At 41.2% G+C, this 25897-nt stretch overlaps 1 protein-coding gene across 1 annotated transcript; it reads left to right on the top strand.

Moving 5' to 3' along the window:
- Positions 1-2007: 2007 nt before the first annotated feature.
- On the top strand, positions 2008-24555 carry Nxpe2 (neurexophilin and PC-esterase domain family member 2). Its single transcript, XM_038322205.1, has 5 exons — positions 2008-2145; positions 15916-16649; positions 20493-20551; positions 23069-23284; positions 24020-24555. The coding sequence occupies exons 1-5, from the start codon at positions 2008-2010 to the stop codon at positions 24553-24555; spliced, it is 1683 nt and encodes a 560-aa protein (XP_038178133.1).
- Positions 24556-25897: the final 1342 nt, after the last annotated feature.

Here is a 25897-nt window from a genome sequence, read left to right as displayed (position 1 = left end):
GAAAAGACTCAGAGAGGAAAAAAACGTGGTGCCACAGAGGGAACAAGACATGTGGGAAAGGTAAAAGCCATGAGTCAAATGGCAATGTGTACATGAATAGAAATGGGTTGATTTAAATTATAAGAGCTAATGGGACAAGCTTAAGCTATAGGCTGAGCTTTGATAGTTAATAATAAATTTCTGTGTCATTTTTAATGAGTTGATGGCCCAAAGAAAAATCCACCTACAAATTACCAATCTGAAGAGCAAAGTATGCATCCATATTCAGTCCCGTGCCCTGTGGTGCTAGAATGTCCCCTGACAGGTAGCTCTCTGTAGCTGCTTAGCATCTTTGGTGGCATGCCACTTAAGCCCCTCACCTCTTTTGCCCCATGCAGGTTACAGTAGGATTGAGATCTGTAGCTGCTCTAGTTATGGTCCCAGGTTTTATTGAAATCTTTGGAATGTTTGATATTAACAGTAGTTTAGAATTAAGGAGAGAAATTTACAGACTCCTGAAATACTGCCAAGAACCAGCCCTTTAAACTTAGGCAGACCTGTGGCCCTGGATTGCTTTTCCGTCTTCCCAAAGTTTCAGATACCTTTGCTACGGGGAGTTGGGGGACTATAGAAAGCCGGGACAGCCGAACGAAGCCTGAGGTGAGGCAAGCTCAGCCTGCTGTAAACATGCAAAGCCCGGTTGGAAAGGAAGAAAAAGTGACAGCCAGTGATACCCTGTTATCATGACCTCTCTTTAAGAGCAAACCTCAGAGTGTCCTCCCCATCTGTAGTGAAGAAGTTGCTGCGATTGGCAGTTATGGCACTGTGCCTACAAATCTGAGGTCAGCTTTTGATCACTGAAGCTTTATATAGAAACTCCAACGCTGAAAGAAATGTAAAGAGCCCGTGCACCGAGAAGTCTCTGGGTAGCTCTAAACGGCGTAGGAGAATATGAGACCATGAAGAGGGTGCTCAGCCATAGGTGTGTATTTTCCAGTCTTTCTGTTTGGCTTGACGAAGGGGGGGGCAAATGGAAGGACTGAAGACTAGCCGGGGCTTCACTGCGAGGGACTGTGAAATCATGTGTTACGGGTATGCACAAGCCTTAAAGTGGGAAAGAATGGAGCAGAGCCAGGTAGAAGAGTTAGGATATATCACTGCTTCGTGTAGCGTAAGGATAAATGTTGATTCGTGTCAACTCTATGCGGCTAGCATGTGTACATATATGGAGATGTGCTGAGTTGAGGTCCTTCGCCCACCGTGATGTTAATAAAAATGTTTGAGGACCACTGTCAGAATTTAGCCCTTTGCCTCACACGTTCAGAATTCTGGATTTTTATTTTACTTATTTATTTATTACAAAAAAAAGTAAAATGAAAACTTTGACAACTCAACACTGAGTTTTTCAGAAATGTTTATTCTTGGGGGAAAATTGTTGATTAACTATTGTGATATAAAAACCTTGCCAGGCTCTGATGGCACACGCCTTTAATCTCAGCACTAGAGAGGTAGAGGCATACGAATCTCTGTAAGTTCAAGTCCAGCCTGGTCTACAGAGTGAGTTCCAGGACAACCAGAGCTACACAGAGAAGCCTTGTCTTGAAAAACCAACAAATAAATAAATAAGCTAGAAAATAAAAAAAATAAAATAAAATCTGAGGTAGAAGGAAGCTGCCTTAAAAAGTTGGATAACTAAATAAGAGATCTATTTCTTGCTGGACTTGGGAGAAAGACCCTCATCCGATCAGCATAAGTACTAAAGAACTTTAGGGGAAGAGGTTCTAGGCGCAAATGTTGCAGACTTAACTTGGAAATGAGAAAAGTTTCCAGACCAGTTCTCACACACACACAGCACCAAGACCTCTCCAGAGTCAGAAACTTCCAGTCTCTACCTGTTTTGTTCCCTGCCCCAGGGAAAACTCCCTATCTGATTTCCTGTGGTGACTTAGCAAAATCCCCACTCTGGAAATAACTGAGGAGCAAGCGGAAGTCTCAGCAGATTCCCTTCTGGCTTTCGTTTAACGCGTGATGACTTTTCCCATCTTCCTCACTCCTAGGACCCTGCTCCCTCTGTTTCCAAATGCTTCAGCCCGGAAGCTGCTCCTGCTGGTGCTTTTTATCTTTGTTTTCTGGGTGGTCTTCATGGCTTCAAAGGACCACACAAAGGTAAGAATGGTTTCCTATTACATAATCTCCCAGGGAGGGTCAGAGTGTCTTCGCTCCAATGCTACTCTGAAAACGCAAGAAGTAAACGTGAAAAGCATGTCACTCCGGCAAGGCTAGGCAGTGTAAGAAGTGTCTCTGCTCTCTGTTCCCTTGTACAATGTGTGTACATAGGTGAGTGCTGCTTCTTCAGTGGCAGGCGGATCTGTGCCTCTCTTCACTGCTTGGCTTTGCCACCTGCCTCAAGATTATCTCTTCCTATGCCTGTAGAGGCTGAAATCCAACCATCCCTGTTTCAGTACTTTCCCTCCGTTACGGAGGTATTTTTTTTTTAGAGCCCACTTAGTGCTGCTCAGATTTCCCCTCTCTGCAGTTTATTTCATTCGATTCCCCACGTCTCCTCTCCCTAATCATCTTTATCTGCCTGATCTTCTCGGCCCAAACGCGGCATGTTTGGTGTACATGGTTGCTGACTCGACTCCACCTCTTTGCATTTCTCTTGCTCTGCTTGACTCCTTTCTGCTGTACTTTCCTCTTGCTGCTCTACTGTAGAACTGATCAAAAATTCATTTCACCCATTGATTGCTGTCTCTCTTCACTCCCCATACGATAGCCTTTAGTACAACAAGGATTTTGGTGTGTACTTATTTGTTGCCACAATCCCAAGCCAGACACATATCAGATGCTAATAAATAACTTGTCAGTAACAAAGTAAAGATAGGTTTTTCAGTGGTCTGACACAGGAGAGAATTAACAGTGACTTGAGAGAAGGCACTAGTAATGAGGAGGGAGGAAAGTCACCCAGTTTAAGACAGAATTTGTAATCAAATGCCAGAGGTTCACATCTTGGCAATTAAAGAGTCCAAAAGTACAACCCAACCATAAAGAGTAGAGAAAGGTATACCTGCTGCAAGCGAGGAGGATGCTGACATCATTTGCAAAGCAATGTTCTCTCTGAATGAAGGGCATGTGAGAATTTTATTCAGGAAATGTATACTTAGTTAAACAGAAAAGTCTGTGCAGAAGCAGGCATATTCTTGGATTGCTCGGTTTTAAGATGGAAACTCCTGAGCATGCTCAGTGTACTGTCCTAGATCGTGTGTTCAAAGAGGAAAGATGGTGGACACAAACTCTTCTGGGCTTTCCCAGTTTAACATTGCAATAAGCCACATTTACTCCACATTGCCTTTAAGAAAGGGTTAGATTGACTTGGTGACCCTGGTTGGTTCCTCACAAGCATCTACAAGGTGTTCTAGCTGACATGGAAATAAACAACTCTGCAGGTACATACAGCCTTTTTTTAAAAAAAGAAAGATTTGTCCATTTATTATATATACAGTGTTGTGCCTGCATGTATGCCTACAGGCCAGAAGAAAGTACCAAATCTCATTATAGATGGATGTGAGCCACCATGTGGTTGCAAGGAATTGAACTCAGTCCCATACAGCCCCTTTTATTTTTTTATTTTTTTTAGGTAGGACTTTTTCTCCTCTGTAAGCAGAGGAGTCCTAGTGGTGCCTCCTCCTACTGAATGATGTGGAACAAACTTGTGATCCCAACACTCAGGAGGCCAAGGCAAGATCATGCCCTTGAGACTAGTCTGAGCTACATAATAAATCTGAGACCAGCCTTGGCTACTGTCTTAGTTAGGGTTTCTATTTTTGTGACGAGACACCATTACCATGGCAACTCTTATAAACAGTTAACTGAGGTGGTGGTTTACCATCATCATCATGGTGGAGAGCACGATGATTTGCAGGTAGACGTGGTGCTGGAAATATCTTGATCGGAAGGCAACAGGAACTGAACTGTAACACTGGAAGTAGCTTGAGTATAGACTAACTCAAAGCCTGCCCCCACAGTGACACACTTCCTACAATGAGGCCATACCCACTCTGTTGGCTGAGGTTTCTGTCCTGCCCAGTCCTGCAGCTATTCAGTCCTAAAGAAACACACAGAGGTCTATGTTAATTATAAACTGGTTGGCCTATTATCTCAGGCTTCTTATTATCTCTTACATCTTAAATTAGCCCATAATTCTTGTCTATGTTAGCCACGTGGCTTGGTACCTTTTATCAGTGAAGCATTTTCATCTTGTGTCCTCTGCATTTTGGGTGACAACTGCAGACTGACTCTTTCCTCTTTCCAGAATTCTCCTGTTCTTGTCATCCTGCCTCTACTTCTTGCCTGGTTACCCCACCTATACTTCCTGCCTGGCTACTACCCAATCAGCATTTTATTAAATCAATACAATATTAGTGACAAGGATCTTGTACCCTGTAAAGATTTATCATTTGGACTGCTTTAATAAAATGCTGATTGGCCAGTAGCCTGGCAGAAAGTAGAGGCCGGGCCATGAGAACAGGAGAATTCTGGGAAGAGGAAAAAGTCAGTCTACAGTCAACACAGAGGAAGCAAGAGAGCGAGCACAGGCTTTATAGGTCCATGTATAGTATAAGAGACCATGCCCAAGAGGGCTAATATCTTAAAGGCTGTTGGCTGAAGGAGCTCCCACAGCACCACTCCAACAAAGCCCTACCTCCCAATAGTTTCACTCCCTTTGGGGGCCATTTTCTTTCAAACCACCACATTCCACTCCCTGGACCCCAAAGATTTGTAGCCATATTATAATGCAAAAGTATATTCAGTTCAACTTTAAAGTCCCTATAGTCTATAACAGCCTCAAACTTGTTTCAAAGTCCAAAGTCTCTTGGGAGACAAATGACAATCTCTTAACTGTAATCCCTTATAAAATTAAAATCAAAAAGCAGATCACATACTTCCAACATATAATGGCACAGTATATATTACGATTCCAAAACATAGGGAAGGTAGCATAATAAGGAAATACTGGACAAAAAAAGGACTGAAAACCAACTGGGCAAACTCCAAACTCAACATTTCCATCTTATGGCAAAACTCTTTTCAGATCTCCAACTCTGTTAAGCTTTGTTGACTGCAACCCACTTCTTTCTCTTGGGCTGGTTCCACTCTCTGTTAGCAGCTGTCAATGGAATTAATCCAAATCTCTTCTCTTTAGCCTCAGGTAGACTCTTCAGACAAAGGCAAAAAGCAGTCACATTCCTCACAAAAAATGATCTCTAGGCAACATACTAAAATTCTTCTCTGATAAAACCTCTTGAGCCAGTCCCTGGCAGTTCAAATAACTTAGCACCACTGTCTTCCTTGCTCTTACTAATAGGCCATTTAAGTAGTACTTAAAGCATTCCATTGTTTTCCTAACCCAAAGTCCCAAAGTCCCAAAGTCCCAGTTCCTCCAAACAAAAACATGGTTAGACCTATCACGTCAGTACTCCAGTTTCTGATACCAACTTTTGTCTTAGGGTTTATATTGCTGTGAAGAGACACCATAACCATGGAAATTCTTATAAAGAAAAACAGTTCATTGAGGTGGTAACTTACAGTTCAGAGGTTCAGTCCATTACCATCATGGTAGGGAGCATGGCAGTATGCAGGCAGACATGGTTCTGGAAGCATCTTGATCAGAAGGCAACAGGAAGTAAACTGTGACATTGGGAGTAGCTTGAGCACAGGAGAACTCAAAGCCTGCCCCCACAGTGACACACTTCCTCCAATAAGAACATACCTACTACAACAAAGTCACACCTCATAATTGTGCCACTCCCTTTGGACCATTTTCTTTCAAATCACACAGCTTCATAGTGAATTTGGAATCAGATTGGGGTATATAGCAAAACCTTATCTCAAAACAAAAGAACAAAATGATCCCTTGAAGCATTAGTCAGGGTTCTCTAGAGAAACAGAACTTAGATAGAATCTATCTGTCTATCTATCTATCTATCTATCTATCTATCTATCTATCTATCTATCTATCTATCTATCACCTATCTATCATCTGTCTGTCTGTCTATCTATCTATCTGATTTATTAGAATGGCTTATAGGTTTATAGAATGTGGTCCAGCTAGTCCAACAATGGCTGCTTACCAATGAAAGCTCCAAGAATTTGGTAGTTGTCAGTTAATCAGGCTGGATGTCTTAGCTGGTCTTCAGTGTATGCTAGAATCAAGTCCCCCCTCTCCTACTTCACAGAGGATGGTTATTTTCTACATCTCTCATTTCCCCACCTAGTTCTTACCCGAGTGTGCTCCTCCCCAGGGCCAAGCCTGTCAGCTGGTGTTCTTCTCTTGCCTGTAATCATTTGCTGTGGGCTGTTTGGACTGTCTTTATTTTAATTATATGTTGAAAATGGAAAAAGCCAAAATGAAAAGTCAACTACCTGAATGTATCTGTTTGCTTTTGTATCTTTTTCTCAATGTCAGGGTGGTCTGAGTGATGATATGTATTAAGTATTGGTAAAATCCAACCCTCAACTTTTAAAAATAACGTTTATTTATAGCAACTTAATTATGCGCACAATTATACTTTAAATCTTAGTTTTCATGTATCTTTTTTTGGCAACTTTTTGGGACCTTCTGCAGTATGCTTGAGATTTCTGGTTTTGTTCTTAATTCCTTCTGTTTCCTTTTGGAACAATCCTTTATTCTAGAACAAAACTAGTTTGCTATCTCAAACTCTTTAATCTAAATGCAATTATACAGGAAAATATATTTCATACCTATAACTTTTTATATATCTTTCTTATAGTCTATAGTCCCTTTTTGTCTTTCTAAACTTTTTTGTGACAGAACTGAGAAAACGGTTTTAATAAAATTTAACTTTGTATTCTGATGAAAACACAGGAAGCTGAAACACAGAAGGCATGAGTATTATGTCTTAAATATCTAAGGGTTGGTAAAATACAATAGAGGTTTGGAGAAAGTTCTGTTCTCTTTTGAGAACAGATTTTGATGAATTATTTGCTAGGGATTTGAGTTCACTTGAAACAGGCGTTAGAAACCAACCGCCTTTAGGAAAGGGTATTGACCCTTCACTTGGGTCCACAAGGCAACCAAAAGTGGGGTAAAAACCTGGAATCCAGGAAGAGGACAAACTTGAAAAGCAAGGAAACGTGTTGAAGGCTAAGAGAGAGGCTGGAGAACGTCCAACACAAAGTAGCTGTTCCCAAAGTGTTTCAATTCCAGACCGTGCTGCCTGGTTAGGTTTGCTCACCTGGGTATCACCGCAGAGCTAAACACCTTGACAAATTCTTGGGGAGCAATCACTCATGCATGCAAGAGAACTGCTTAGAATGTTAGGGATAAGTTCTTGCCACATTCCATGTGCCATGGGTCCTGGGACGTTGGCTAGGGTATGGGAATGAAGAAAGGACAGACATACAGACACCATACAAAGGAGATGGGCTCAGGTGGGCCTCTCTAGCTGCTTGCATTACCAGACTCTTACTGCTATTCCTACCACCGCAGGGCACCCTAGAACCTCAGCATGTTTAGTAGGCAAAGCATGGGGGAGGGGTAGCTCGTCTTTGTAGGAGTCTCTGTGGGCCAGTTCTGCAAGCATCCAGGCAGAGGAAGCTGTGGTTGTTAGTCTTTGTACACACTCCTCAGTCATTCATAAACACTCAGACTCAGCCTCCCAAGGAAACCTTTGTCATCCCTCTTGAGCTTGGCCCATCTAGGTGATGACTTTACCAATTACCATAGGCCAATTAGTTTTAGAGTCCTCTGCAGGCCATGTCAAAATACCCATTTTATCAGGACTTCACTCACCCTGGGTTTTCTTCACCCCCCTACAGGTTCTTGGGGATAGCTCTCAAGGGAGTCCTAGCTTCAGAAAGCAGAAGTAAAAGAAGCAAGATAAGATGCAAACCCAAAATGTGATGCAGAGCAGAGCATAGAGGGAGAGCAGAGCATAGAGGGAGTCGAAGGACCTCACTAGCATGCTTTAAGAGTTCGAGCTTGTGTGAGTCACTCAGAAAGATGCTGGGAGCAGGAGCCACAGCCTCAACCTGCTGTCTTTTACAGACTGCTGATTTTTTCCCCCCAGAGACCTCTATTCAGAGAAAGTCAGAATTCTCGACTTTACAGCAGAAATGAGTTTTGGGATGAGCCAGTATGAAGCAGAATGGTGCTTCAGCCCAGAAATGACTAGAAAGAGGGGAATAGCACACACCGCAGTGTGGGCATTGGCTTCTCAAGAGGGAGTCCTCCCATATTTGGGCTGAAAATTTGCTTGTCAAAATATAAGTTTTACAGTTCTTTTCTTGGGTATCAAGTTTAGATTTGATCCATTGCTAGAGGATTTCAGAATATTTAAACTGTCAAATGATGCCATTGCCTTTGGCATAATTAAAAAAAAACAAACTTGAAAAATACACAAAAATCACCATAATCTCCTTGGTGTACCCTTTACCTTGGTCAGGTCTTAAGGATGGAAATGTCTTTCTGTCACCCCAAAACTTCAATGGTCAGCAACCAAGACAGATCTTTCTGATTTCCCAGATCTGCTCCGAGGCTTCCTGTGCCAGGTGACCCTGAGACTGGGACAGAGTATTCTCATGGTCCCCCCAGTTCCCTATATGTTGTTGCAATTTGCTAGACCTGCTGATAACCTTCACACACATTTTTACCCACCTAGTCCTTCTCCAGTTATCATGGCTCCACTGATAGATTACTGGTTCCAACACTACTTGGTGGTTCAAAGAAACTCCTGAGCAAGTTTCAGAGTAACTAAAGGATTTTCCAGAACCCTAGGAGTTGTAAAGCTAGTGAATTAGTCTCAAAGACAAAGAACCCTTATAGGTTCAGCATCTGTTTCCAGCAAGGAGGAAAGCATACCTAGGATAAAGTGTCATTGCTCACAGCCCCTCCTAACAGGAACCCAGTAGCAAAAGTCCAAGGGCCTTCAAGCAAATCATCCTATCTGGGTCATTAATTTTGTAGTCAAAGGCAGTGGATTTGCATGTTGGTGAGTACAAAGCCATAAAGAAATAAGAGAGTAAATAAAGATTCATTTGCAGCAGACAAGGACAGCACTGGGCTTTTTGCAAAGCAATTGCTCTCTCGCTCTCAAAAAAAAAAGCTTGAAAATTTTATATGGGAACCCTATACACATTCCTGTAGGAATGCACAGGCGAGGCTGGCATATTTCGGAGCACGTTCACTGTAAAGTCAGAGATCATGTGTGCAGAAAGGATAGGGAGTGAATGAGTATGTGTTGCTATACTTAGTTTAAGGCTCCCTTGAAGGTCAGAGAGCGAGGGAGATGATGTGGTTAGTAAAGTGCTTGTCACACAAACACGAGGACCTGGGTTTGGTTCCTCAAAACTCATTAAAAAAAAAAAGAAGCAGGGTGTGGCAACATGCTCTTGTAACCCCAGAGCTGGAGAAGACAGCAGGATGCCTGGGGCTTTCTGGCCAACCAGTTTAGCTGAATCTGTGTGTCAGGCAGACAGAAAGACTCTTTCAAAGAATACGGTGAAGAGCAATTGAGGAAGATGTTTGGCATTGCCTTCTGCTCTTCACTTGCACCTGCTTCTACATATGTAAGCATACATGAACATATGCAGAATATTCACACACACACACACACACACACACGAGTCGAGAGTGACTTAGTGACTTTAGCTAGTGCACTGTCTTTTCCTGATATGGTTTAGTTGGGGGGAATAAAGGAAAGAAAGAATAGCTTGGAAGGCATAGGCATTCATTATCTTTTAATGGGACTGTAGCTTCAAAAAGGGCCAGCTCATTGAGCAATTAATGAATTGAGAGAAAATTTTATTGACTGTGGGAAGTGAAGATTTGGGGCTAGTCAGGCACTATATACGAGGTTTGTAGAGCTTCATGGATGGTGATATCATTTACTGCAGTAAAGTAGGAGGAATAATATTGGAGGACAAAGGATAAATTTAGATATGAATGTTTACCTTTAGGGCCTTTTAAAGTCACCTAAGTAGAGATGTTCCTTTGATACACAACTGAGTATACAAGTCTGCAGTTGAGAAATGCATGATTTTTACAAAAATGATTTATTAATGATTAGGCTTTAATGACAGTTTGGGGACATCTGAGACATGGTCGTGGGGGGGTGCTGTAGAGTGACAATGAAGTGTCATTAAGAATGAGGTAAAAAGTGAGCACGAAGTCAGATAATGGGTGGTGACAGAGAAGCTGCCACCAGGGAGGGGAGAGAACTCTCAAGACACCCGACTTGTGTGGAGAGTGGAGCAAGCAGAAGAACAGAATAGCCATTAAGGGAGAAGAAGGTGTTTACGTACTGGTGATACTTGGAGCCAGTGGGATGGTTCAGGCAGTGTAAAGGGGCTTGCTGCCAAACCCGACGATGTGAGCTCCATCCCTAGGACCCATATGGAAGGAGGAGAGAACGGATTCCCGAAAGTTGTCTTCTGACCTCCGAGTCCTCCCAAATAAACAAATGTAATAGAGATACTTGGAGAGATTTAAATACCAAGGAAGTGATACACTAGAAGGAAGTATAAGTAGAAAAGAAAATGTACAGTTGTATGTGCATTAAATGTACAGTTAGGGTAGAGAATAGAAGTGGATTTCCAATAGGAGTATTGCTATAGATCTGAAAGGGAAGACACAAAGACATTTAGCCGTGGCTACTATCTACCTGGAGAATATCCGAACCTTTACTGATGAAGATTAGAAGCCAAGTTCTTCAAAACTGATTTACTAATATAAAACAGAGTGAGAAAATAAAAGAAAGGGGGAGGATTACATAGTGATTGGTCTTATTAAGTCAGATGTATTGAGGAACATGAAACAATTTCGGATCTTTGAAACAAAAGGCACACATCAACATACATGAACCAGCAACGTTGCTATGTATGGACCACAAACTCTTCAGTAAAGAAATCAGGACAGCAATCTCATGAGTAGAAGTGTAGGTGGGATCGGCGGGCTGTATCCCGCCACCCGGCCGCCGGCTAGCTTTACACCCGAAATAATTACACGGAAACTGTATTCTTTTAAAACACTGCCTGGCCCATAGTTTCAGCCTCTTATTGGCTAATTCTCACATCTTCCTTTAACCCATATTTAGTAATCTGTGTAGCACCACGAGGTGTGGCTTACCAGGAGAGATCTTAACCTGCATCCATCTCGGAGAGGAGAAGCATGGAGACTCACTATGGCGACTGCCTGAAGACTCTCCCCGCTCCTGCTACCCAGCATTCTGTTCTGTCTACTCCGCCTACCTAATTTTCTGTTCTCTTAAAGGGCCAAGGCAGTTTTCTTTATTAATTAACCAATGAAAGTAACATAGACAGATAACTCTCCTCCATCATAGAAGTATCAAAACAATAACATATTTAGGGATGTATGAAGCTATACAAATAAAAGACCAGTACACCGAGAATTCTAAAACATTAATGAAAGAAACTGAAGGGAGTAGAAAGATAGAGTTTCTCATAGGTCAGAATGGATGCTGAAGTTTCCATATGACCTGAGACTATGGACAGACCCAATAATCCAAAGATACTTTAATAGACATATGAAAATCTATAAAAATTTGAAAGTATCATTAAAATCCTAAAACCATCCAAAATAACAAATTGGAAACATTTAAGCATCTGTTCTCAAAATGTACATCAGAATATTGTCATCAAAATAGAATAGGGACCCAGGAACAAATCCATGCATTTATTGCCAATTGTTTTTTTTTATCAAGATGCCAAGAACACGCAGCTGAAGAAGGACAGCCTAATAAATTGTGTTGGGAAACTGGGAGCCTTTGCATAAGAATTTAAGTGGCCCCTTTCAGCATCGTGTGCAAAATTCATGCAAAATGAAGCAAAGACTTAAAGGCAAGATTTGAGCTATAGAACACTAGAAGCAAGCAGGGGTAGTTTCTTGATATTGTTATTGGCAAATATTTTTGAATAGAACTCCAAAGGAATATGAAATAAAAGCAAAGCTAAGACAAATGGGATTGAAGCCTAAATCTATGCAGCCATGGAAACAATCCACAGAATACAGAGTTGTGTACAAAGTAGAGAAGATATTTGTAAGCTGTACATTGGATAAAAAGGTTCATAACTACATGTGTGAGGAACTCAAAACTCAAAGGCAACAAAATAAGCCATGCTATAGAAAATGAAGAGGGCTGGAATAGATACCTTTCAAAGGAAAAAAATAATAAACCCTCAACACAAGTAATCGATCAGAGAGACATCAATTAGAACTATGAGATACAGCCTTGTGTCTGTTAAACTGGCCATTACAGAAAGTCTAAAGGTAGGGGATGGCGAGGATGAGGCACAAAAGGACCTTGTGTACTGTTAGTGAGACTATAAGTTAGCTCATGCATTATGGGAGACAATAGAAAGATTCCTTAAAAACTTAAAATTGGGGGTGGAGAGGTGGCACAATGGTTAAGGGTATTTGCTGCTTTTGAAGAGGACCTGAACTAGACTCCTGTCACTCACAGTAGGCAACACAATCAGTTGTAACTCAAGCTCCAAGGGATTCAACACTTCTGGAATTCAGGGGCACCTGTACTCATGTGTACATACACATAATTAAAAATAAAAATAAACCTTTCAAAATTAAAAATAGGATTACTATGTGATTCAGCAATTATACTTTAGGTAATTTCATAACAGCCAAGGTCAACATAAACATCCATCAGCCTACATATCCCTTAAGGAATGAATGAACAAAAACTATATATATTACACACACACACACACACACACACACACACACACACACACACACACACACAGTTAAAAATAAGAGACATACTAAGTGAAACAAGCCAGGTCCGGAAAGACAAGTGCTGCCTTATCTCACTTGTAAGCGAAACCCTGAACTTAGATGTAGAAAGCAGAATGGCTGTGAGCAGGGACGACAGCCAGGATGCGAATGTTTAGGAGGTGTTGGCCAGAGGGCACCACGAATACATTCCACAGAGTCAGTTGTCTAGCAGGTGACTGATAACAATACCATATTGTGTAACTGGAATTGTTAAGAAAGATTTTAAATGTTCTCACAAAAAAGATAAACGTGAGATGATGGATATGCTAGTTAGCTTGATTTATTATCTCTCAACATACACACATGTCAAAGCATCACCTTATACATTATCAACATACACATGCCTCTCGTCAATTAAAAACAATTATTTTTGAAATATTTTTGCTATCTTAGTAAACTTAAAGCAATCAATTTTCATCTTTCTTTCTCTATGAAATTATGAAATTCTTACTGTGGCAGGTGGATTTGTTTCAATCTTTTTTCTGTACCCATGGGTCTTTGTATATTTGCTAACTTGTGTCCGAAAAGGTAAGCTCACATGTTACTTATTTTCTATACATTTGGTTTCCTGTGAAATTGTTGTAAACAACGTGTTGGTATCTTCCTTTTGTAATATATTGGCAATAATTAGTTGCATTATTATTGAGGTAAATTGAAATAGTACATTATCTTTATCATAAAAGCCAGTTTAGTAAACCTATTTTGGTAAACATTTTAAAAATTGCTTTTTGCCTTTTAAAATTTAGTGCATTTGTGCATGCCACAGAACGCATGTGGAGGTCAGAGTCTAGTTTGTGAGAGGCAGTTCTCCCTTCCACATTAGGTTGTGGGGATTGAACTCAGCCATCAGGCTTGGGAGCAAATGCCTTTATCTGCTGAGCCATCTTGTTAGCCCCAAGATATACCTTTTAATATGCAGGAGTGAATCTAAGTGGTCAAAAGAATAAAGTATTTTAAAATAGAATTTAGTATTTAGAAAATGAAACGATGAAGGAACTGTCAAAGATTAGAAACAAATCACAAAAGAATTGTTCAAGGCTTCAAATATTAATACTAAATTTTTCTAAAAGTGTCAAGCAACTTTAGACAAGAATAATATTTTCTGTAAAACTGAGAGACTGAGAGACTGCCATTGGCAAGAGAGTGGGAAAAGGTGCTAGCTCACAAACTGGACCACCCGAGTTCAGTCTCTGAAATCTGCTTGAAAGAGGAATGAGAGGACGGACCCCACAGAGTTGTCTTCTGACCACCACATCCCTGTGCCTCAATCACTTCTCGTACACACACGATTATACTATCTTCAAAATGACAACCCCACCCGAACCCAAACCCTGAAGGGACTGCATGTTAAAATGGCTATAATATGACAATATTAAGATTAAAATTTAAATGAAAACATTAGATGAAGAAAATAGACAATTTAAAAGAGAAAATAGATCAGCAAAACAGTATTTAAATAAAAGTGAATTTGAAACACGCTGATATTAGTTAGAAGTATCATTTTGTACAGTAGCAAAATTCCAACTTACTTCATCTGTTAAATCTTCAAGTAGTTGTGTTGACAACACTCCACAATTAACCAAAAATATTTAAACTGATGGATTTGGGGAGGGAGGTTTAGTCTTCTGAGACATGTGAGGATAAGTCCCCTTCGCTGCCTGAGCATGCAGCCATCCAAAGTCATCAAAGATGGAGGCTGCATGGTTCTTTCAACTGGGCAGCTATCTAATTCAGTGATATACGTGATGCCATACAATTATTTTTTTACACAATTACTTTCTACCAGAACTATTTGAAAACAGATTAACTAACACGCTGAGACTACTAAAAAGCAAAACTCAAATGATCCAGTGGACAAAAACAGTAGCTTTCTGACCGTGGCCCCTCTGTGCCATTTTAACATGCTATCTCGAGACCCTCTGTAAGCAGGGGAGTCTCCCAAGACCTGAAAGGATCAGAAGTTGGGGGTCGTGTTTTCTTTCCACTACTTCATCATTCAGATGCTTACAGCAGCATTTATTGACCGGTAAGTAAATGTTTCATTCAACTAAATCTTTCTCTTGGCCTTCTAGAAAGGGTCATTCACTATAACCATTCTAATTTGTTTGCTATGATGACCAATGAGACAGGTATAGCATGAAAGTTAGCCTTATATGTTGCTGGTGACAATTTAAAATTTTACCATAGGACATACTTGACAACTGGGCGTGGTGACTCACACCTTTATCCTGGAGACAGAGGCAGGTAGATCTCTGTGAGTTAGAGGCCAGTCTAATCTACAAAGTGAGTACCAGGACAGCCAGAGCTACACAGAATAACCCTGCCGCAGAAAAAGAAGGAACATATTCAGCAGTCAAAAATGTCACCTTCTTTGACTGGTTGGTACTTAACTTCAGTGACATGTGATTGTGCAGTTTCATTCCCAGGAACCTACCATAAAAGATGTAATACTGTACATGAAAAACTGGGGAATGTCCAAGTGTTGTATAAAATCATAATAAGTAAATATATTCCGACTGTTTAATGTCATAGGGCCCATGGCCCAAGGTGCTTTCTTGATGGGGTACAACAAACTCAATAAAAATAAAGATCACAAAAATTATTTAGCAAGCTTTAAAAGTTATAGTATATAGTATAGTTGCAAAAGCAGCTAGAACTATATTTGGTAAAATTGCAACTTGGTAAAAATGCAAACGAGTGGTAAGAGATGCAGTACTATAAAATAAAATTGAGGCGAGAATATAATTTTAAATATTTGCTTTGTTTTCCAGACTTTGTATAATACGGTGAGATGATTTTCATAACGAAGAGATAGATGAAGGGATGGCAAGGTGAAAAATCCTAGGTCCAACAGTGAAACCCATATTTATCATACCTACTTAGTTTTATGCCAATGAATGATTCCGAAGGAAAGCCTCTGCCAGCAGCAGCAGACATACTATGTGGAAATCAATTCCTCTCGTTCCCTAACTGAAAGCGAATTAGAATTGATTTCTAGCTGGTAATCTCATCATTACTGAAAGGCATAAAACGGGTCATACTAATTTATATTGAAAGCACGCTGTCTTAACTGCGGTTAGTAAATGTGTCCCTTTTCAATACTCCAGTTTTTGTTTCACTTTAACAACCCCATCACTCTGAGACGATGGCACATCTTCAAGGGGTTCTTGCACCCGGAAGGGCTTCAGAACGCATCAACCTCATCGGCAGAGGCGGAGCTGATGGTCCTGGAGATCCTGGAGAAGTTCAACCGACAGATCCCACCCAGACCCTTCACCGACCTCAGCACCACCACCAGCGCCCAAGAGAGCACCGTCACCATCTTCAACCCCCGAGACACATACTGTGTAGGCGACCAACTGGATGTCCTGCTGGTAGCCAAGGACTACTCTGGTCGCAAGAAGGAGTATGGTGGGGACTTCCTGAGGGCCAGGATATCCTCCCCAGCCCTGAAGGCAGGAGCCTCTGGAAAGGTGACAGACTTCAACAATGGCACCTACCTGGTCAGCTTCACTCTGTTCTGGGAGGGCCCCGTCTCCCTGTCTGTTCTTCTCATGCATCCCAGTGAAGGGGTGTCAGCTCTCTGGAGGGCACGGAACCAAGGCTATGATAGGATAATCTTCACTGGCCAGTTTCTTAATGGCACCGCCCCTGTCTTCACTAAATGCGGCCTGACCTTAAACACAAATGCCGAGCAGTGTCAGTACCTGGATGCACGGGATCATGAAGCCTTCTACTGCTTGAAGCCTCCACACGTTCCCTGTGAGGCCCTGACCCATATGAAAACCAATAATAATAATGTCTCCTACCTCAGCCTTCAGGAACAGTTCCTTTTCCGGAGGTAAACAGGGCTTCAAATTCATTAAGGGCTACCAAAAGGTAGACTTTGAATCTGACCAAACCATTGAGTACATTAACTTTGACTAATCAAATTGTCATGTCTGTGTTGCCTAAGTTACAATTAGGTCCATCCTCCAGAGGTAGCTCAGTTGCCATTCTGGGTTACCTGTGGTACCCTTGCTGAAAGGGACACAGCCATAACGTGCTTTCCACAGTGTGTGCATCTTCTTTCCCATGGTGCATGATAATTCCAAATTCAGTAATTCTTTCTGATGCACCAGTATTGTCTATAATGTATTCATAAAATATTGTCCCATGTACTGTTAATTAAATGAGTAGGATCATTACTCGGTTTACTCTGCCTTTTGATCCAACCAACCATCAGATCCTATAAATTGTACCTGTGAACTGTCTCCTGAAGCCTACTCATGTCTGTCCATTCCTGTTGCCTCTCTCTCGGATGAGCTCTCCTCAGATTTCAGTCCGACTGTGTCAGTGATCTCGGGGGCTGCTCTCTGGATTCTCACTCGTGTTTCTAAAATGCACATATATGTGTATGTATTACATATATTATTATGTTAATGATATATATTACATATATAATATACTAATATTTATGAACTCTTCTTTGCCCAAGACCACTGCGAGGCTGCACAGCTCTAGAGATGAGCTCAGACTCTAAGCTATTTCCAGGCTACTTCTTTCACTTCCATGCTGGTTTCCTCTCTGCCAACCAAGGTGAACATTTATTTCACCATTGCATTTCCAAGCCTTGGGTCAGCTGCTGCTGTCTTCAGAAAGTGCTTCGTGTTACAGGGAGAAGGACTAGGCCTGTGTTCCTGTTGCATGCTGTTCTTTCCCAACATGACATTATTCCGTTCACGTTCTGAGAAGCAAGGATTGTGAGCATATGCTTGCCATGTCTGAGCATCATTCGTTCAGCCACTCTATAAGTAGCACTTTCTATGTCCCACGCCGAGTTCTAGGGAATGGTCATGCTCGCAAGACAGGAACATGTAGGTGAATCTGTAGCAGGACCCCCACAGGTGACACTGACACTATTTTAAATACTGATTGAATCAGACACTACCCCCACCCACTTTCTCTCTGTGATCATGTTTTCCCTTCAATCATTTCTTCAAACCTCTGCTTCACCTTCAACTTGTTTTTCTCATCAAGGTTTTAAAAAACAAATCCCTTTGTCTAATTATTTTGGTCAAAGAGGTTGGTCTTTTCCAAATAAAAATTTTACTAGTAAGTAATAAAATAAGGCCGGTCTAGAGCAGCAACCCAAAGGAAGTAAAGGGTTGAGCCATGTGGGCATGGGGGAAATACAATTTTCAAGGGGGGCGGTCTGGGGCAAGAGCATGCTGAGGGCTTCAGGAACTGTCGACAGGGCAGGCCGAGCCTCAGAAGTCATCTGTGGGCCACAGGCCTAGTTCCGTGGCATTAAGAGGGCCCCAGTGACTGTGCTGACCGAATGAAAGAACAAGTCATATGCGACCTGAAAATGACAGAATAGATCTTCCACCCCCCCCCCCCCCCCCAGGAACGTGAATGTTTGTCCCTTAAGCCAGGTCCAAATAGTTCCCAGGCTGAACTGGTGACTCATTTTCGGAACCTGCAGGTCCACATTCTGGGGACTACTGCTGTTGGAAGGCCTGGTTTTCATATGTGTCCAGCAGAGCGAACTGGACAGGCTAGAGCTCTGGAAATTCACGTTCACATGTGACAATGAACTCTTCCTCTCTCCAAGACTCCTTTCTCTCCTCCCTCACCTTCACTTGCTTTCTCCACCCCAAATGCATGGGGAAACCCACACCTTTATCTTCTGAGTGACTGGGCCTTTTCAAGTTTTTGTTTGTTTGGTTGGTTTGGTTTTTTTGAGATAGGGTTTCTCTGTAGCTTTGGCGCCTGTCCTGGAATTCGCTCTATAGACCAGGTTGGCCTTGAACCTCCCTCCTGAGTTCTGGGATTAAAGGCTCTCAAACATTTTTTTAATTTGAAAAGAAAAGATCATTGATGGTACTGGAAAGATGGCTTAGTGGTTAAGAGCGCTTCATGCTCCTCAGAGGATCTGGGTTCATATCTCAGCACCCACACGGTGGCTCACTGCCATCTAGAACTCCAGATCCAGAGATCCAATGTTATCTTCTGGCCTCCGTGGGCACAGATATACATGTAAGCAAAACACCCACACACATTAAATTAAATAAAAATTAAAAGTTATAAACAGAAAATAAAAAAAGAAAAAACATAGGACTAGATCTTTTTTGTTGTTTTGACTGTCTCAGAACCATCTCTTATTCTCAGAGTCAGGAGTCATTTGTATATAATTCCTGTCTTCCTCATTGGCTTCATTTCCACTTCTCTTAAGGCAGACTTCATTAGACCTGGATAGGAATACCCATCCTGGCACAGCCTCCTGGTTATGTCTCAGAATATCCAAAGTCCCCAAGTGACTGCAAACCTGTATGCAACATTAGAGGCATTTTTCTAAAATGTAATGCTTTCACAGATAATTATTTAAAAAGACATACTGAAATGAATACATTTATACAAACAACATATTTTAATGCTAATTTTAAGACTCGATCAAATTTGGCCTTTGGAACCAAATTGACAAAGTGTCCAGGTCTTGTTCTCTTACTTTTCCTTATTATATTTGACCTTACTTGGGCCAGATGAAAGATAATACATGCTAGATTGTAATACGCATTATTCTCACTTGACCCAAAAACCCCTTTCTTGGGATCTGAGCAATCCTCTCTCAGTGTTGGACAAAGTCCCCTTTGTCTTCCTTGGAGGTTTCTGCAGAGCAGCTTCTGCAATTCCTACCTTCCCTGTGCTCTGGCTCTGGACAGTGCCACCCTCCCCCAGCTAGAATTCATCCTTTATCAAATGAATTTAATTCATGAGATACAGTCATCAGCTGAAGTTTTAGAATTGATACTTGGAGGCGGTGCTTACTAGGCTAGACATCTGGAATATTGGGGCAAAGCAGAGTGACCTCATTCCTACACTCAAGGAGCTATCAGACCATGGAAAGCAGATTCCCAGTGGAGTTGAGAAGGTGAAGAGGAGGTGAGAGTGAAGCCAGAAAGGTAGATATGTTTAGGAGGCTGGATGTGGCCTGGTCTTTATTCTATAGACCATTGAGGGAAAGTCATAGAGAGGTTTTGTATTGGGTAATGAAATAGGCTGGACTCAACCAAAGGACAAATACAGTGATATAACAACCTAGGTTAGTGTTGTCAAAGTGATGTCCTTGGACCAGTAGCTTCAGCTTCACCCAAGAAATGAAAAAAAAAGTTTGTGAACTGAATTAGAAATTCTAGAAATTAGGCTCTTCAGTTGGAGAAACACTATCCCAGAAAAAGTTTGGTGAGGCCCTTGATTACTAGAGGCGGCAAAGGGAAAGAAGATAGCTGGCATTAGGTGATCATACAGGAGTGCCCAACCCTGGGACAGTGTGGCACGGTGTTGTGGTCTACAAATATGTCGGGCTACGTTTCTATCTTGGGATTCACGAAGCATCAGGTGGGTCATGCCTGAGGGCTAAAATTAGAGGCTGAGTAGACAGACAGACAGGGAGATAGACAGACAGATACATGGATAAATTTGGTTGATTGCAAACACATAACTGACACCATGGATTTGCAGATTCCCCCACCATTAGCAGAGAAACCATTTTCTAAAATATTGGCCCACTGATTTCATCAGAACACCTTACGTGTATCAAAATAACAACAACAACCTCTCACTGAGAATTAAGAATGCTTTAAGACTGACTCTTAAAGATCTGGACAGATGTTAGGCTAACTTTTTCTCCCATTTCTTGAAGGGTCAACATGGCGGTCGAAATGGTGAAGAGTTTGACCATCACAGTCTTGCCGGGTAACAGTAAGTCCCGTGTGCTCTTGGCACTGTATTCACAACTTGCTAATGGAAACAACTGTCTTACTTTGCGACACCTTTGTTGTCCCTTAAACACTTTGAGCTCTGATTTTCTGGGACAAATGAGCTACCCTGGATTCTAAAGACCAGGATTTTATGCTTGAAATATATTTTTTTTAAATTTCTAAATAGATTTGTTTTACTGTATGTGTTTTATTAGTTGAGATTTATTGTTGTGTTATGTGCATTGGTGTCTCACCTGCATGTGTGTCTGTGTGAGTAGTGTTCAGACAGTTGTGAACTGCCATGTGGATGCTAGGAGTTGAATCCATGTCCTCTGGAAGAGCTGGCAGTGCTCTTGACCACTGAGCCATTTCTCCAGCCTTATTTTGTGTATTTTTTCCTGCATATATGCATGTGTATCAAGTGTGTGCAACACCAGAAGAAATCAGAAGAGGACATCGGGATCTCTTGGAGCTAGAAGATGGACTTGCGCTGTCGTGTAGTTATTGGAATTGAACCCATGTGTTCTGCAAAAGAATCAAATGTCCTCAACCACTTAACATATTTTCATAGCAGTTTTCATCATGAATAAGATATATAAATCTAGGGTATTGTAGCTGCCCCACTCAAATTGTCCAGACTCTATGTATTTGCAATGAGGGCTATCCTCCAAAGTCAACAGTTGGGTTCTGGTACTGTGCTAAAATACTTCCAAAGAACTGGAAAACTTCAGGCCATTTCTCCCTTGGATTCTAATTTTCCTTTCAGTCAAATCACGCCCCTTAAGATTCTATGAGCTAGCAATTTCTATGGCTCACCTGTCTAACATGTGGACTTCTGTGGCTCGTACAAAGTTAACTTATAAAGTGTTGCTGTTGCCCTGGAATTTAAGTGAATTTCAGTAAAGCTAATGACTTCCATACCAGTCAACAGTTAGACTTTGACCCATTACCCCCTTTTCATGTGTTCAGCAAAGGTCCAACAAGGAAGGACTTACAGTTTAGAATTAATTGTGCTAAACCCAGGGGAGAGCATAGACGGAAATAAACCATGGGTCTGGATCTGCTACCATGGTCTCTACTTGGGCAACCACTAGCCCTGGCCAATTTTTGTATGAAAGAAAGTCCTAAGGCTCTTTTGAGGCAACTCCAGTTGTCGCCGCAGAGGAGATCACATCACATTTCTTGCCTAGACTGCGATTCTACTAGAATCAGCAAGTTTCTCACAAAATAACGCCAGGCTATGTTTGTTGGCATTATTATCATCATCATCGCATTAATGACAATTAGAGTCACTAACATATCTGCTCTATGTAATCCACTGTGAATAAACATAAGTCCCTAACTTATTCCCTCTGCCCCAAAGATGGAAGCAGATGATGAAAATGTGCTTTTCGGGTGCGAGTATAAAGCTGCCTATTCTAGTTTCACCTGCTGCTGTGACAGATGCTATTACAAAAGCAACTTAGGGGAGGAAGTTCATCTGGCTTAGACCTCTAGGTTCCAGCCCATCTTTGAGCGAGGGTAGGAACTCAAGCAGAAACCGGAAATCAGGCCTGCTTAATATTTCACAAAGAATTACCCCCCGGCTAAAGAACCAAGCAAAAAGGTACAGCAAGAACTATGGAGAAATCTGCTTGCTTGCTTGCTTGGACACAGACTTCTGCTCAGCTAGCTTTCTTCTACAGCCCAGGGCCATCTGTCCAGGGAATGGTGGCACCCACGCACTGGTCCCTCCTACATACTTAATAATCAAGGCAGTCCTAGACAGACATGCCCACAGGCCAAGATGATCCTGGTGACTCTTTAGCTGAGACTCCCCTTCTCAGGCGATTTTATTCTGTGTCAAGTTGGCAGTCAAAGCTAAGTAGTGCACCTACCTGGGTGGAACATTTAGTAAAGTTGAAGAGGACGGCTTCAGATATGTCAGTAGTAGAGTGTGAAGAACAAGGAGACCATGGCCCTGTTTGTCTGCAGAAGACAGACCTCAGTGAGAATATTATGTTTAGTCTTATACACAATGAAATATTTAAAGTGTTATTACTTTTAACCAGAGAACATAATTTGGGCACAGACAGTGTAGATATCTCATTTCCCAAGTGTGTCTAAACTCTTTCATAAGCTAACAGCTTGAGATTAAGAAGACTTGAAGTTTCACCAAGGCCAGTGTTATTGTTAAAATATATGTCTGGACCATTGAGCCCCGCTTACACTTTCTTCCCAACTTCGGTTTGCTGTCTCACCTCCGAAAGGATCTGGGGACAAGGTAGATCCCAAGGAAACACCCCAAAGACTCAGGAGAAACAGATCCCTGCTTTAAGAGCAAGTACCTAGTGAGAACTTTTTATTCATCCCTTGAAGATAATTTCATTAAATAAATATTTGTGGACGCAAGGGAGGCAGACATAGAGTATAGAGCAAAGATAGAAGAGAAAAAGGATAAGGGGCATATTTTAAATATCTGAAATATTTTGTGGTAATAAAAATGACTGAGTTTGGGATTTTTGTTTTTTATTGCTAGGGAATGAAACGAAGAAGAAGAAATGCCAAGTCGGGATGAAGACTCCTTTCCCCAGTGGCTATACTTTCAAAGGGAGGTGGATCTCGACATTTTGTGAACAGAAGGAGTTCAGTAACATAAACGACATAACTAACTGCTTGACCAGAAAACTGATTTACCTCATGGGTGATTCCACACTGCGCCAATGGGTGTACTACTTAAGCAAAGTTGTGAAAAGTATGTCTCATTTTTAGTTTGAAACTGGTCAACTATTAAGGAGTTTTTTTAAAAAAATCATAATCAGAATTCTTTGTTTTCCTCTGATCTTTATTTCATTATTGCTTTCAATTTGGCAAACTTCTGGCTTTAAGTTGGTTTCATTTTTACAAAGGGTTTATTAATCCTTTTTCTGTATGTTTATGGATGTTTTGCCTGTGTGTGTGTGTATATATATATACATATATGTATGTATGTGTATACAAACACACACACACACACACACACACACACACACACACACACACACACATATATATAGCCTGTGTATCATATGCATGCAGTACCCATGGAGGCCAGAAGAGGTCATCAGATCCGATCCCCCAGAACTGGAGTTCCAGATGGTTATGAATGACCATGTGGGTGCTGGGAATCTAACCTGGGTCCTCTGGAAAAACAGCCAGTGCTCTTCATTGCTGAGCCATCTCTCTAGTCCGAGGCTTTAAGTTTTAATAAAAGTTATATTTTAGCTATTTAATCACAGATACTAGCACCATCTTTTCTATTGATGTATTTTGATACGAACTTCAAAATTTTGTAAACATTTTAAGGTATCTGACAAAAATTCTCTGCCTTGTTAAAAGTAGCAGTTGTTTGGTTCAGAAGTCCCCATGGTCAGAGTTTGACAGATTCTGTACATTTTGAAATTATGTTACTTCTTTTTGTTAAGAGATTTGTTGATTTGTTTCCCATCAGCCCTAACATTGTTTGATCATCATGGAACCGGGATGTTTCAAACTCATGTCCTCCTGGATGTTAAACGACATATTTTGGTACAGTGGAAAAAACACGGCCATCCCTTTGTTACTAAAAAGCTGTTCTCTGTGAAAGACGACAACTATATCCCACGGGAAATCGACCAGGTGGCGGGAGACAGCCGGACAGCAATTGTCATTACCTTTGGCCAACACTTCAGACCCTTTCCCATCAACCTTTTCATCCGTAGGGCCATCAACATCAGGAAGGCCATAGAGAGACTGTTCTTACGAAGCCCGGAGACCAAGGTGATAATTAAGACTGAAAATATCAGAGAAGTAAATGAGAATGCAGAGATATTCAGTGACTTCCATGGCAACATTCAGAATCTTATTTTAAGGAACATTTTCAGGGACCTTAATGTGGGCATTATTGATGCTTGGGACATGACCATCGCATATCGCTGTGAGGATGTCCATCCATCCACCAGCGTGGTTGAAAGTCAGGTTGCCATGTTCTTAAACTACATTTGCTAGATGGTCTTACGGTGCAGAAAACATCTCTGGTCCTTCCTATGCCTCTCTCTCCAGTCTCATATGTACTGCATAGATAATGCAATCTAACTTATGAAGAAATGAATATCGAAGATTGTAGTTAAAGGTACGTGACAGAAAATTTACCATTCAAAACATTTTTAATCCTACAATTCAATGGTGCTAAATGAAGTCCTGTGTCACACCATCATCATCGTAATCCATTTTTGAACAGTTTTCTTTATCCCAAATAGAAATAGCAAAACCAGTTTATTAAATGACCACTCACCACTTGCCTTGGACCACAGCACTGGGCATCTACAACTGTACTTTCTGCTTCTATAAATTTACTGTTTTAGACATATCATGTAAATGAAATAATAAAGTTCATGTGAATTTGTGTCTGGCTTTATTACTTAGCACAATGTCTGTAAGTCTTACCCATGTCAAATTTACGAGAATGCCCTCCTTTTTAAAGAGTGAATATCATGTCTTTCTAAGTATGCACTGCACTTTGCTTTCCTGTTTATTTCTTGATGAACATTTAGTTTCTTTTTGTCTTTTGAGCACTGCATATCGCAAGGCTGTGAAGAGGGGATGCACACTTGAAGGCTTGCTTTCACTTCTAAGCTTGCTGTCTAAGTAGTAAATCATCATTATTCATTCCTTATTTTTTGAATGCTCTTTTATTATTTATGTGTACTTGTGAGTGAGTCTGTTAGTGAATGTCAGATGGGGATGCCTGCAGAGGTCAGAGAGGGCTTCCAATCCTCTGGAACTGGAGTTACAGGTTGTGACTTGCTGGATGCGGGTGCTGGAAATCAAACTCTGGTCCTCTGAAAGAAGTGCTTTCAACTACTGAGTCACCCCTCCAGCCACTGTTATCCTTGATTTACAGAAATGTGCAGCCCAGAAACACAGAGCTTAACTGATCTGTTCAGAGAGAATGTAACACATAGAAGGAAAATTTCAGGACCACAATAGCAGTTGTCTTGCTTAGAAAAATTCCTTAAGGTTTGATAACCAGGTGTTGCTTGGATTCCACGGCGATTTAGCAGCCACACTCCAAAGCCTGCATTCAGACTCCCTGAGTAAATTAAACCAACAATTCTGATTGTAGCTTCCCCAGGAAGTGTGTGTGGGAGTCCCTCCAGGGACCTCAGAAGACTTCAGAAAACACAACTATCTACTTCTCAAGACTTGGTGTATTTTTTTTTATCAAGAATAATTCCCAATTTGGCTTGTGTTTGTGAGTGAAAAGAAGTGAAACTATAATATTGCAGCGTTATTATAACTGTGGGGTCATATACTTGTGGACCTGCCTCTAAGCAACTCACAATAAAAA

Source organism: Arvicola amphibius, chromosome 3 (genome assembly GCF_903992535.2).
Source record: "Arvicola amphibius chromosome 3, mArvAmp1.2, whole genome shotgun sequence".
Classification (NCBI taxonomy): domain Eukaryota; kingdom Metazoa; phylum Chordata; class Mammalia; order Rodentia; family Cricetidae; genus Arvicola; species Arvicola amphibius.
Note: the sequence above shows the minus strand (reverse complement) of the source record. Positions and strands in the feature narration are given on the sequence as shown.